This window comes from Balearica regulorum, chromosome 7, assembly GCF_011004875.1.
Source record: "Balearica regulorum gibbericeps isolate bBalReg1 chromosome 7, bBalReg1.pri, whole genome shotgun sequence".
In the NCBI taxonomy this organism is placed as follows: Eukaryota; Metazoa; Chordata; class Aves; order Gruiformes; family Gruidae; genus Balearica; species Balearica regulorum.
Genome location: NC_046190.1, coordinates 7976077 through 7986651, shown reverse-complemented (window position 1 = coordinate 7986651; position 10575 = coordinate 7976077). Strand labels below are relative to the sequence as shown.

Genomic DNA, 10575 nt, shown 5'->3' with positions numbered 1-10575 from the left:
GTGCCGTGAGTGTGGGTGAGACGGGGGCCACGGGTGGAGCCCCCAAACCTTTGTGCTTAGGAGTCACTGAAGTCTGGGGGGGGGGGGCGGGGAGGAGGGGAGGGAGGGGAAACCCGGGCATCACCTGGCAGCTCCATCTTCCTCTCTCCGAAATCCTTCTCCCTCGCTTGGCATTGGCTAAAGCCATCCGAAAAAGCCCGGCCAAACCGCTCCCCGTCCGCTCTCCCTCTCCGTCCCTTTCCTAACGGTGTCAAAGCAAACGAACAGACAGACAAACACCCCCACACCCCCCCCCGCCCCCCCCAACGGACAGACGGACCCCCGGGCCGGCGGGGCAGGGAGAGCCGCGGGGGCTGCCCCGCTCCCGTCGGGCTCCGGGGAGGCGTCCGCAGCCCCTCCGCCGCGCCCCGGCCCCGGCCGCCGCCTCGCCTCGCCCCGCGGGCGCCGGGCCCCCGCTCCGCCCCGGCCCCCGCTCCGCTCCGCTCCGCCCCGGCCCGCGGAGGGAACCGCGCCGCGGGGCTTGGAGGCGGCGGCGAGGGAGGGGGCTGCCGGCAGGTCGCCGCGCCGCCCGTCCCATAAATACCGCCACAAATAGAGACTATAAATATAAATACGGGGAAGTTACTTAGAGTCAGTCCAGTGCTTTTTTCTCAGCGCTTTCTTTATTGTTGGTCCGGGAGTAGGGCTCGAAGGCGGACGAGCTCAGGTAGCGGGCCGACAGTTCCTGCAAGTTGCCCGCCAGCGAGCCGGCCACGGCCAGGGGCGCGGAGGAGAGCCGCCCGGCCACCGAGCCCAGCAGCGCGGGCACCGGCAGCCCGAACAGCCCGTGCCCGGCGGCGGCCGCTCCGTGCAGCGCTGCGGGAGGGGGGGGCCCCGCCGCGCTGCTGGCGGCCGGCGGGTGCGGGGAGCCGCCGGTGGGAGCCGCCGCCGCCGCCGCCGCCGCCGCCGCGGTGCCGCTGCCCGTCGCCAGGCCGGGTCCGCGCAGCGCCGAGCCCAGGGCTCCGGTGGCGCAGGGCGGCAGGAGGCCGGGCAGCCCCGGCGGGGAAAGCAGCCGGCCTTGCTCCAGCAGCCGCAGGACGCTGCAGGTGGCGGCGGTCTCGGACACCACCGACCGCAGCTCGGAGTCCTTGCCCTGGTCCTTTTTCTGCTTGGTGCGCCGGTTCTGGAACCAGACCTTGACCTGCAGGCCGGGGAGAGAGGCAGGGTCAGCGGGGCGGGGAGGGACGGGCGGCCCCCCCCCCCCCCCAGGTGCCCCGGGACCCCTGCACGGCTCCGCGGGACGCGGGGGGGCTCCAGCCCGGCACTTGTCAACGGGGAGCGTTTTAAAAACGCACAAAGCGACACACCCCGACACCATCTCCCGGCTGCTCCCCGCCTCGGGTTGCGCCCGAGGGGAGCAGAGGGGAATCCGAGAGCCTTTAGCTCTTTTTATCGCACTGTATCTTTAACCTGATCCGTCTCGCTTGATCCAATTTTACTGTACGCCAGTAGTTCCCTGGGAGCCGGATCCAGCCCTTTCCCCACCGCTTTATTCTAAGCCAGCTCAGCCGGAGCCTCGGCGCGACCGCGGCCCCCGGGCCCGGCAGCCGCCCCCGGCCCCGCTGCAGGGACCCCGCACGCTGCCACCGCCGGTGCTGCCCGCTCGGGTCCCGCTGCCGTTCCGGGGTGCAACGACAGCTCTGCGCTTCTTTCCCCATCTCCCGGCCTGGACAGTCTCTCTCCCCTCCCCACTCATTTTAAACAATATTTAACTTTAAAAAGGAATTCTGGAAGCCCTCAAAAAAAAAAAAAGTCTCAAAACAAAAGAGAAAAAAAAGCCCAAACAACCCATGGCGGTTTCTGTAGCCTACGAGCTATTGAACTTGTCATTCCTATCCGGTAGGAGAAAGAAAAAAGCTAATTAGCTTGTCAGGGGAATTTATTGTTGTATGATATTTTGCAGAAATATGAAACCGGCTTTCAGAAGTTTGATCTTTTAAGATGCTTCCTCGCACTCTCGCACAGTTTTAACCCGCCTGACAGCCCCCAGCCCACGGCCGCTCTGCTCTGCAGGACGGAGGGGCGATTGTCCCCCTCGGAAATACAAGGACTCAAAATACGGCCCAAACTTCAGTCCCGTCCCCGGACCTTTCGTACCCAGGAAAGAGCGCTCAGACCAAACGTCCCTAATCCAGCAGCCCCCGGGGGAAGGTGTCAGCCCCACCGCCCCCAGGTTTTTGCAGTTATTTCCTGTTTGCTGAGGGCCGGGAGCGGCCCGGCCTCTCCTCCCTCCCCCCCGGCCACAGCAGCACCCCTCTGCGCCCGGGGGCGGCCGGCACCGCAGAACCGGGGGCACGGAACCCCGTGCAGAACCGGGGGCACGGAACTCATGGCCACGCTCCCGCGGAGCCGTGGGACGGGCCGCCTCGCCGTGTGCAGACCCACGCGGCCGCAGGAGAGCCCACGGAGGCTGTGTGCGGGGCCATGCAGGGCCGCGGGAGCCCCCTCCGCCAGCAGCCCCCCTCCGGGGCTCCCCCTTCCCTGGCCGCGGAAGTTATAGGTCCCTCGCCGGGACGCCTCAGACACGTACCCCCCCCCCCAGCTCCATCCCTCGGGCGGGCAGCGGGCCCACCCCCCACCCCCACCGGACACGCGTGGGCACCTCGGGGCGGCCTCTGCCCTCTCCGGCGGGCCCGCGCCCCTGCCCGACAGCTCCCGGGGCCTGCGCGGTGGCGCGCAAGAGTCGCGCAGGGCCGCGGGGCCGGCCCACCCGTGGGGCCCGGCGCGCAGTGGAGATGCCCAGGCCAGGAGGGGGGGGGTGTCCCGCAGAGGGAGTCGGCGCGGCGCAGGGCAGGGCAGGGCAACCGGGGCTCCCCGTCCCTCTGGGGCTACCTGAGTCTCGGAGAGATTGAGCTGGCGGGCGAGCTCGGTGCGCTCCCGCCCCACGACGTACTGGCAGCGCTGGAACTCCATCTCCAGGCGGTAGAGCTGCTCGGCCGTGAAGGAGGTGCGGGTCCGCTTGGGACGGTCCAGATCAAGCCCCTTAGGCAGAATAATCTCTCTGATTGAACCTTTGGCATCTGGCAAAGAAAGGCGCAGTCAGCTTTACACCCAGGCAACCCTCCTATCTTTTTTTTTGTTCGTTTGTTTCAATTTTTCCGAGGGAAAGAGCCACCTCCAGGGCCTTCAACACCGAGACCCGAGTCAGGATGGAGCAGGGTCCCTGAGATTGCGGCACTGCACCTGGCCACTATACCCAAGGAAAAAAAAAAAAAAAAAAAAAAAAAAAGAGGTGGGAAAAAAAAAAGAAACCGCAGAGAAGGAAGGAGGGGACGATGGGGGCCCAGGGCTCTGCAAATGATCCCCTCAGCCCATTTAAAATTTGGCTCGAATATGTTGCACTGATAGTACGACGCTGTGGCATCACCCAGGGCCCCTCGGGGACGCTGGGGAGAGACCCTCCAGGCCGGGCTTTGTGCCTGGAGTGCAGGGCTACTCTTTGTTCCCCCTGGGCTCCGGGTTAGGGCTTGCTGGAAGCCGCCACGTACACCCAGCGTCCCCCCCAAAATATAAAACCTCCTTATTATTGTTTTTTTTTTTAGAACAAGTTTCTTATACGAAAAAAAGCAGGCAGGAGCTTTCCGGACATAGGCAGCGCTGCCCCCGAGCTGGCTGACTGCCCACCCCGAATCTGGGGAGATCTCCAGCCCACCCAGCACACGGGGGAAAGCATCGCCGCCGCCGCCGCCGCTTTGGGGTTTTGGCAAAGTGGAGAAGAAGGAGGGAAGAAAAAAAACAAACAAAAAAACCCCCAACCCAAACCAAAACAACAAACCAAACCCAAAACAAAAAACCAAGGCACCAAACAGCCCACAGAAACCTCACGTTTCTGGTAGCTCCGACCGAAAGAAAGCGGGACAAATCTTATTAACACGACTGTCAAGTTAGAGCCAAGATTCATGTTACGTTAAAGCCTTCCCAACTTTGTTTTCCGTAATTTTATCTGCTCGGTACGTTTTAAATCAGAGACAACCACATCATTTTAATCTGACCCCTCTCTGGGTCAATCGGTTGCGCAAGGATTAATTATTGTTTACAAGGCCTGCTTCGTACTGATTTCGTTCCGATTCTGTTCTCCCCCTCCTCCCCAAAATGCACTTTAATAAAATCGAAATTTCTTCAGGTAATTTTTTTTCTGGAGGGGAGGGGGTAGCAATAGAATGATTTAATTAGTTTAGCCTGGAGGAGAGACGAGAATTGAGGAAAATAAAACGTATAACTATTTAAAAAAAATATTTTAAAGCCCTTCGTTATTCCTCCGTTGCTTTTAAGGCTGACGGTTATTTTAAAATATCCCTTTCTGCTGGGATGCTGGGCGCGGGGAGAGGGGCGACAGCGGGAACCCTTGCCCTCCGGAAAGGACCGGAGAGAGCCGGGCGGGAACCGCGGCCCCGCGCCATTGTACGCGGCAGCGGCTGCTGGCGGGTGGGATACGCGGGCGCGGAAGGAGCGCGCCTGGCCGGCGGGGCAGAGCCGCGGCCCCTCCGAGCGAACGCTGGCCCCGGCGAGCTCCCTGCGGGGACGAGCACCCCGGGAAAGGTGCAAAGCAGGAGGAGGGGGGTAAAGGAAAGAAAAGGGGGGGGGAAAAAAAAAAAACAAAACAAAAAAAAAAAAAAAAAAAAAAGCGGGGCTGGCCCGGTGCGGGGCAAAGCCGGGGAGGAACCACCGCGGCTTAACTTTGGCCCGAGCCGCTGGCGGAAATTCACCGAAATAAAGCCGGGCTGGAGCGGGGCTGCAGGGCACAGCCCGGCCGGGATGGGGGAATCTCTCCCCCGGAGCCGTAGGAAGGTCTTTCAACCCAGGGACGGACCAAAGGCAACGCAACAAAATAAACCCATCTCCCGGGCGTGAAGGGAGCTCACCTTCCCCCACCCTCGCGAAATACCTCAAACTCATACCTCTAACTAGGATCCTCCTGCAATAGTCCGGATCAGCCGAACTAGATTTACTTTTATTACAATCTTCCGTAGCTGCAGAGGCAGAAAAAGTCCCTTGCTGATCCTTCAAAAAAGAAGTAGAAATATTTCCTTCAGACCCTTTGCTTTCCTTGCCCTCTTTATGTCCGTTCTTCGAGACCCGGTTAGCTTCAGTCTCTGAACTGCATCTAACGTCCATTTTGTCTTGTTTCCCAAACATGTAGTGCAATAAAAACAAACAAAAAACCAAAAAAACCCAACAAAAATACAGAAGAGTAGAAGAAGAAGAAGAAGACGAAGTCTATGCTGGATATTGCACGGCTTAGGGTCAGATCGGTGGGGATCTGTAAAGCACCTTGAGTAAGGAAGGTCGGGTTTTATCCCACTGGAAAAGCAGCGGCTTCCTCAGTCCCAGCGTCCTAATGTGACTGTCCAGCTTCCCAGAGCGCCCAGTGATCAGGTACTCAACAGTACAACTCTAAAATGATTTAATGTCTGCCTTATTACAGAGACATGTAGTTGTTAGACACACAGAGGGACGCGCACTCGCTGTTTCAATTGATTACGGGTAATTTTGCAGCCTCCACATTTAGGTTACCTCATGAATACACTAAATTGTTTGGATAATATATCAGATCGTAATGGATGGTTTGTGTGCTTGTCCCCAATCAAGTAGAGTTTAGCCAGTGAATAAACTGAAATGATTGGTCTTGCTTTCAGGAAACACACAATCAAAAGACTGAGACTTCCAGAAAAAAAAAAAAAAAAAAAAAAAAAAAAAAAAAGAGAGAGAAAAAAAAGGGGGGGGAGAGGAGAAAAAAAAAACTTTTGACAAGATTCACCCTGAATTGTTAGCACCATTAGCAGCCATTATTAACTTTCTTCAGTATGCCTTTGACCTCCCGATTATATAGTGGCTTTCTCCAAAGCACGCCAAATAAATCTGAATAAAGCTGCTAGGAAGGGCTGGAAAAATGCAGTTGTAGGGGGGTGGAAAAAAAAAAAAAGCCCCCTGAATTCTAAACAAACAAACAAATCCCCAGCACGCATACACACAAAAAGTTCTTCTTTCAAGCAGATCTCTCCAAGGAAGCAGGTTATCTTGGCCAGCAGAAATCCTCCTTAACACATCTCCCCACAGACAGCCATCTTAAACTCCTACCTCTCCTTATTTCAGTCCCGATACTTGCTTTTTGTGCTTCTCCCTCTGTGTGTGTGTGTGTATGTGTGCGTGCATGTGTGTGTGCTAATTCTGCACCTTCGCAAACACTGAACCTATTCGCAGAGCCTGCTCATTGGAAAAAAAAAAAAAGCCAAAAAAAAAAAAAAAAAAAAGCCAGCTTTGTGTGCAGTGGATCCAGGAGGGGGGAGAAAGGGAGAGGGGGAGAAAGAGGGAGAGAGGGAGGGAGGGAGGGACAGAGAGAGATAGCCCGTGAAAAATCTCAACTGCAAGATCCACTAAAGGAGAAAAAAGTTTTACTCTAGCTATTTCATTGTCTCTGCTACAATATCTTTGAGAACCGCAACAGCCAGTAATCCAATAAGACCATTGATTAGGCTACAATGATTCAATTCAAGCAAATGGCCTTGTGCAAAGAGCATGCTCCAGTCCTTCTTGTCACCTTGCAGGGCAGAAGCCCTCTTCATGCTGCTCTCCTTATTCATTCCTTTATGGGAAATGTAGAGCAAAAGGAGTGAAAGATGGCAATTATCTAATTGGACTATTAACAAACAATTCTCTGAGTGTGGCTGTCTGGCAGTGGTTCTTGGGCGAGGTGAAAGGCCACATGTTGCACTGGCCCCATTCACAAAGAGTTTAGGGGCCTGAGAGAGAGAGAAAGAATTTTCCCTGAGAATTTTTCACACAAACGCCGGAGTACCCATCAGGCGCGCTCCTCTCTGCCTCATCCTCCGCCTGCCTGGGCCGCTGCCTGGGAATTTCACCCACCTGAAGCAAGCTGGGGGAGCCGTGCGTTTTACTGCGGACGGTGTCGGCGGGTAAAAGCAGAACACGGAGCCCTTGCCAGGGCCGCTCAGCCCCACGGGCCTCATCCTGCTGTCGCTGGAGGAATAACAGCCCTCGCCCCACGGGACCCAGTCTTTGTCCAAGGCGGTGTAACGGAGTGAAGGATCCCATGCTGGGGCCGCATCGTCATAAATGGGAATTTCAAGGGGGACAAGAACAGAAGGGGAAAAAAAGATAGGAAAGGGAAGAAAAAGAAGGGAAGGGAAGGGAAGGGAAGGGAAGGGAAGGGAAGGGAAAATGAGAAGAGAAGAGAAGAGAAGAGAAGAGAAGAGAAGAGAAGAGAAGAGAAGAGAAGAGAAGAGAAGAGAAGAGAAGAGAAGAGGAAAAGAAAAGAAAAGAAAAGAAAAGAAAAGAAAAGAAAAGAAAAGAAAAGAAAAGAAAAGAAAAGAAAAGAAAAGAAAAGAAAAGAAAAGAAAAGAAAAGAAAAGAAAAGAAAAGAAAAGAAAAGAAAAGAAAAGAAAAGAAAAAAAAGCTGTTCATAGATACATGATAGTCAGATTGGGATTGAGGAGGTGCCCCTAAGTTTTTCATCAAGCCCTATCATTTCAGCTACGTTTGTACATATAACTGGACATACAATGTCTTTATTATGGAGCAGGGTTTATTTTTCCTCACAGCCAATGCATCTCAGCAATCTCTGGTGGTCTGTTGTTATTAGTTACTACTTGTATGGCAGTCATACCCAGGGGCCCCAAATAAATCACAGCCCCATTGTGCAAGGCTTCATGCAGATATATAGAGAGGATGGAATGAGTTCATTTCCTCCATGAATTCGCAACGCTGTGCAAAGGTCTGTTGTGTGAAAGGATGCTCGTGAAACAGCACATTTGAGAGAGATTTGGTCCTTTTAGGGGAGGTGCAACAAGTGGATGCTGATTAGTGAGAACATTTTTCATGTAGCTGAAGTGTAGGTTTGTGTTTAGCAGGTAAGCTTTGTTGTGTGATATACATAAATGTATACGTGTATATATGCATAGGCAAGGTAGTATCAACAGTCCTAGCTGGACGTGTTTGTTTAATGCTAAATAAAACAAAGTTCTATATTTCAAACATTTTTTTACATGACAGATTTTTATTTTTTTTTACAGAATAGGCATAATGATTCCCATAAAAGGTCTACTGTGAAGTGCAGAGAGCAATTATAATTATATTTGCATAGGTGTGTGGGAGTATGTATGACATTTCCCCCCATGTTTTTCGTTATGCTAATGTCTAGGCATAGGCCATAATAATAAACATGGAGCTATTGAACTCAATTACACTGTTTGAAGCAGAGTATCTGGAGATTAAATACTGTATTTGTGTGATAATCTGGAGCTGCTTCCTCCCCGCCCCCCCCCCCCCCCCCCCCCCCCCCAAACAGCTCAGTAAAGGCTAGGGGAATTCTGTTCTACATGTGTAATATCTTAACAAATGCATTGCAAACCCTTTTGTCCATAGAAGTCAGTGCTAGAAAAAGGCTTTCCCCTATTAAATCAGTTAAATTTACTTTCACACATTATGAACACACTACTGTTTAAGATCTGGAAATTCAAATAATGAGTCTAATCCTGCAGCAAACTTGTAGTGAGCAGACAAGTCTATCCACACACAGCTCAGTTACTTTAATTGAGATCTGCTCATCTGCAACAAATAGCAAAGTCCGGAACAGCATGGGGAAATTCAAATTTTTTACCATTTATAAATTCAACATTTTTATTAGTCTAGCAGTTATTAAACTTCCTTTCAGGTATTCTCTTTTCTTTTCTTTTCTTTTCTTTTCTTTTCTTTTCATCTTTTATTTTTTTCTTTTTCTTTTCTTTTCTTCTCTTTTCCTTTCTACTCTTTTCTTTTATTTTCTTTTATGTTCTTTCCTTTTATTTTCTTTTTCTTTTTTTTTTCTTTTCTTTTCTTTTCTTTTCTTTTCTTTTCTTTTCTTTTCTTTTCTTTTCTTTTCTTTTCTTTTCTTTTCTTTTCTTTTCTTTTCTTTTCTTTTCTTTTCTTTTCTTTTCTTTTCTTTTCTTTTCTTTTCTTTTCTTTCCTTTCCTTTCCTTTCCTTTTCTTTTCTTTTCTTTTCTTTCTTTTCTTTTCTCCCCCCCCCCCCCAATAGACTTAAAATAAAGCATTCTTGAATGTTGTGCTCTTTTAGGACATCATATGTCCCCTTCTTACTGCCATAACTCCAGGGATCTCCGTAGCTTCAGCACACTTCCATCTACACTCACGTGCCACTGGATAAGCAGATTAGGGGTTACCTCTGCTCCCTTCAAATAGTGCAGAGAATGACTTCGCACGCTCACAAGTACTCCCTGGCAGTACTTTGCTGTGTAGACTATCTTGTTGCATTTCAAATGCAGTTTTATTAGTTTGTATCAACATGTAGAAGACTGAAAAATTTGTTTTTCATTGACTGCCACTATTTATATTATTTTTATCTCTATTTGATGGGTAGGAAAGCCACCCACTATTGCTACTACTTCCTAAACTCTTCTTTGTCAAAGAAGTATTTCTGTTCTAAATTCTCTTTAAGACTTGCATGCCAAGCTGGTTATCGCGGTCTGAGCACGGTGCTAAATTGCTGTTGAGCTTCAGTGTGTATGCTTGAAGTTAAAAGGTTTATCAAAAGGATCCTGTGTTTAATTCACTTAATTTACTATATAACATGGGTTCCTATCCAAATAACATTCTTTATGAGTACAAGCCTTTGTCCACTTGGAGAGTCGGCTCTTGCCCTCCTTTGCTATCTCTGCATTGCAGAGTCATCCTAACTGACTCTGTCCTTGGTGGGTGTTTACAGATCTCTGTGAAGAGGAAAGCAGAGCCAGCCCAGCACTCACAGACAGGTAGGTCAATCTAAATGTCTAACAACCTGCTCTGCTGTCTGTGACAGGCACCCATCGCTGCCCAGCCAGGGCGAATGTAGGAAGAGGAGTAAAGGCTTCCCCAGCACCATCCCAGCCCGGAGCTAAAAAGGCATGGCTCAGAGATCTTCTGAATCAAAAGGCTTATCTCCATGTTTAATAGCCCAAAGTAGATTTTTCTTTCATTAATTTTCCTAATTATTTTGACTCAGATTATTTGCTTTTGAATTTACAGATGCATTTGGCAAGCAGCTGCTAGGCACATTTTTTTTGGATACATGTTTAGCACAGGGGATGTGAACTGGTACCTTGGGGCTGAACATCTTCCTGGTTATTTCCAATTAACAGAGAATATGGTAGCTACTCCTAACAATACATTACACGTGGAAATGTCAAGGAGCTGCTACGAAGAGGTCCTACCACACATTCAGCACCCTTTGTCACTGTTAAAGGCAAATGAAGGAGAAACAGAAAAGCTCATTGTTATCTGCACAGATGCTACGTTTCTCTTGGACAGGACATTTCTGTCCAGTGTGAGTGACACTCTGCGAGCTGAGAAGATGATCTTCATGAAGACAGGAAGTTCATCAGAAGGTTCTTCTTTCGTACAGGTCTCAGTGCTGTGCTAATCGCCGGGAACTTTGAGCACCTTCTTGAAACAAAGTGCACAGCATAATTAACACCTCTGTTGCTCTTGCAATTATTCACTGCTAGGGAGGAAATTGCCATACAATTTAAGATGAACTCTGGAAAT

At 50.9% G+C, this 10575-nt stretch overlaps 1 protein-coding gene across 1 annotated transcript; it reads right to left on the bottom strand.

The window, feature by feature from the left end:
* Positions 1-594: 594 nt before the first annotated feature.
* Positions 595-5175, bottom strand: VAX1 (ventral anterior homeobox 1). The gene is made up of 3 exons (XM_075757494.1): positions 4938-5175; positions 2872-3059; positions 595-1180 (listed from the first exon to the last, which is right to left on the bottom strand). The coding sequence occupies exons 1-3, from the start codon at positions 5173-5175 to the stop codon at positions 632-634; spliced, it is 975 nt and encodes a 324-aa protein (XP_075613609.1). The 3' UTR covers positions 595-631.
* Positions 5176-10575: the final 5400 nt, after the last annotated feature.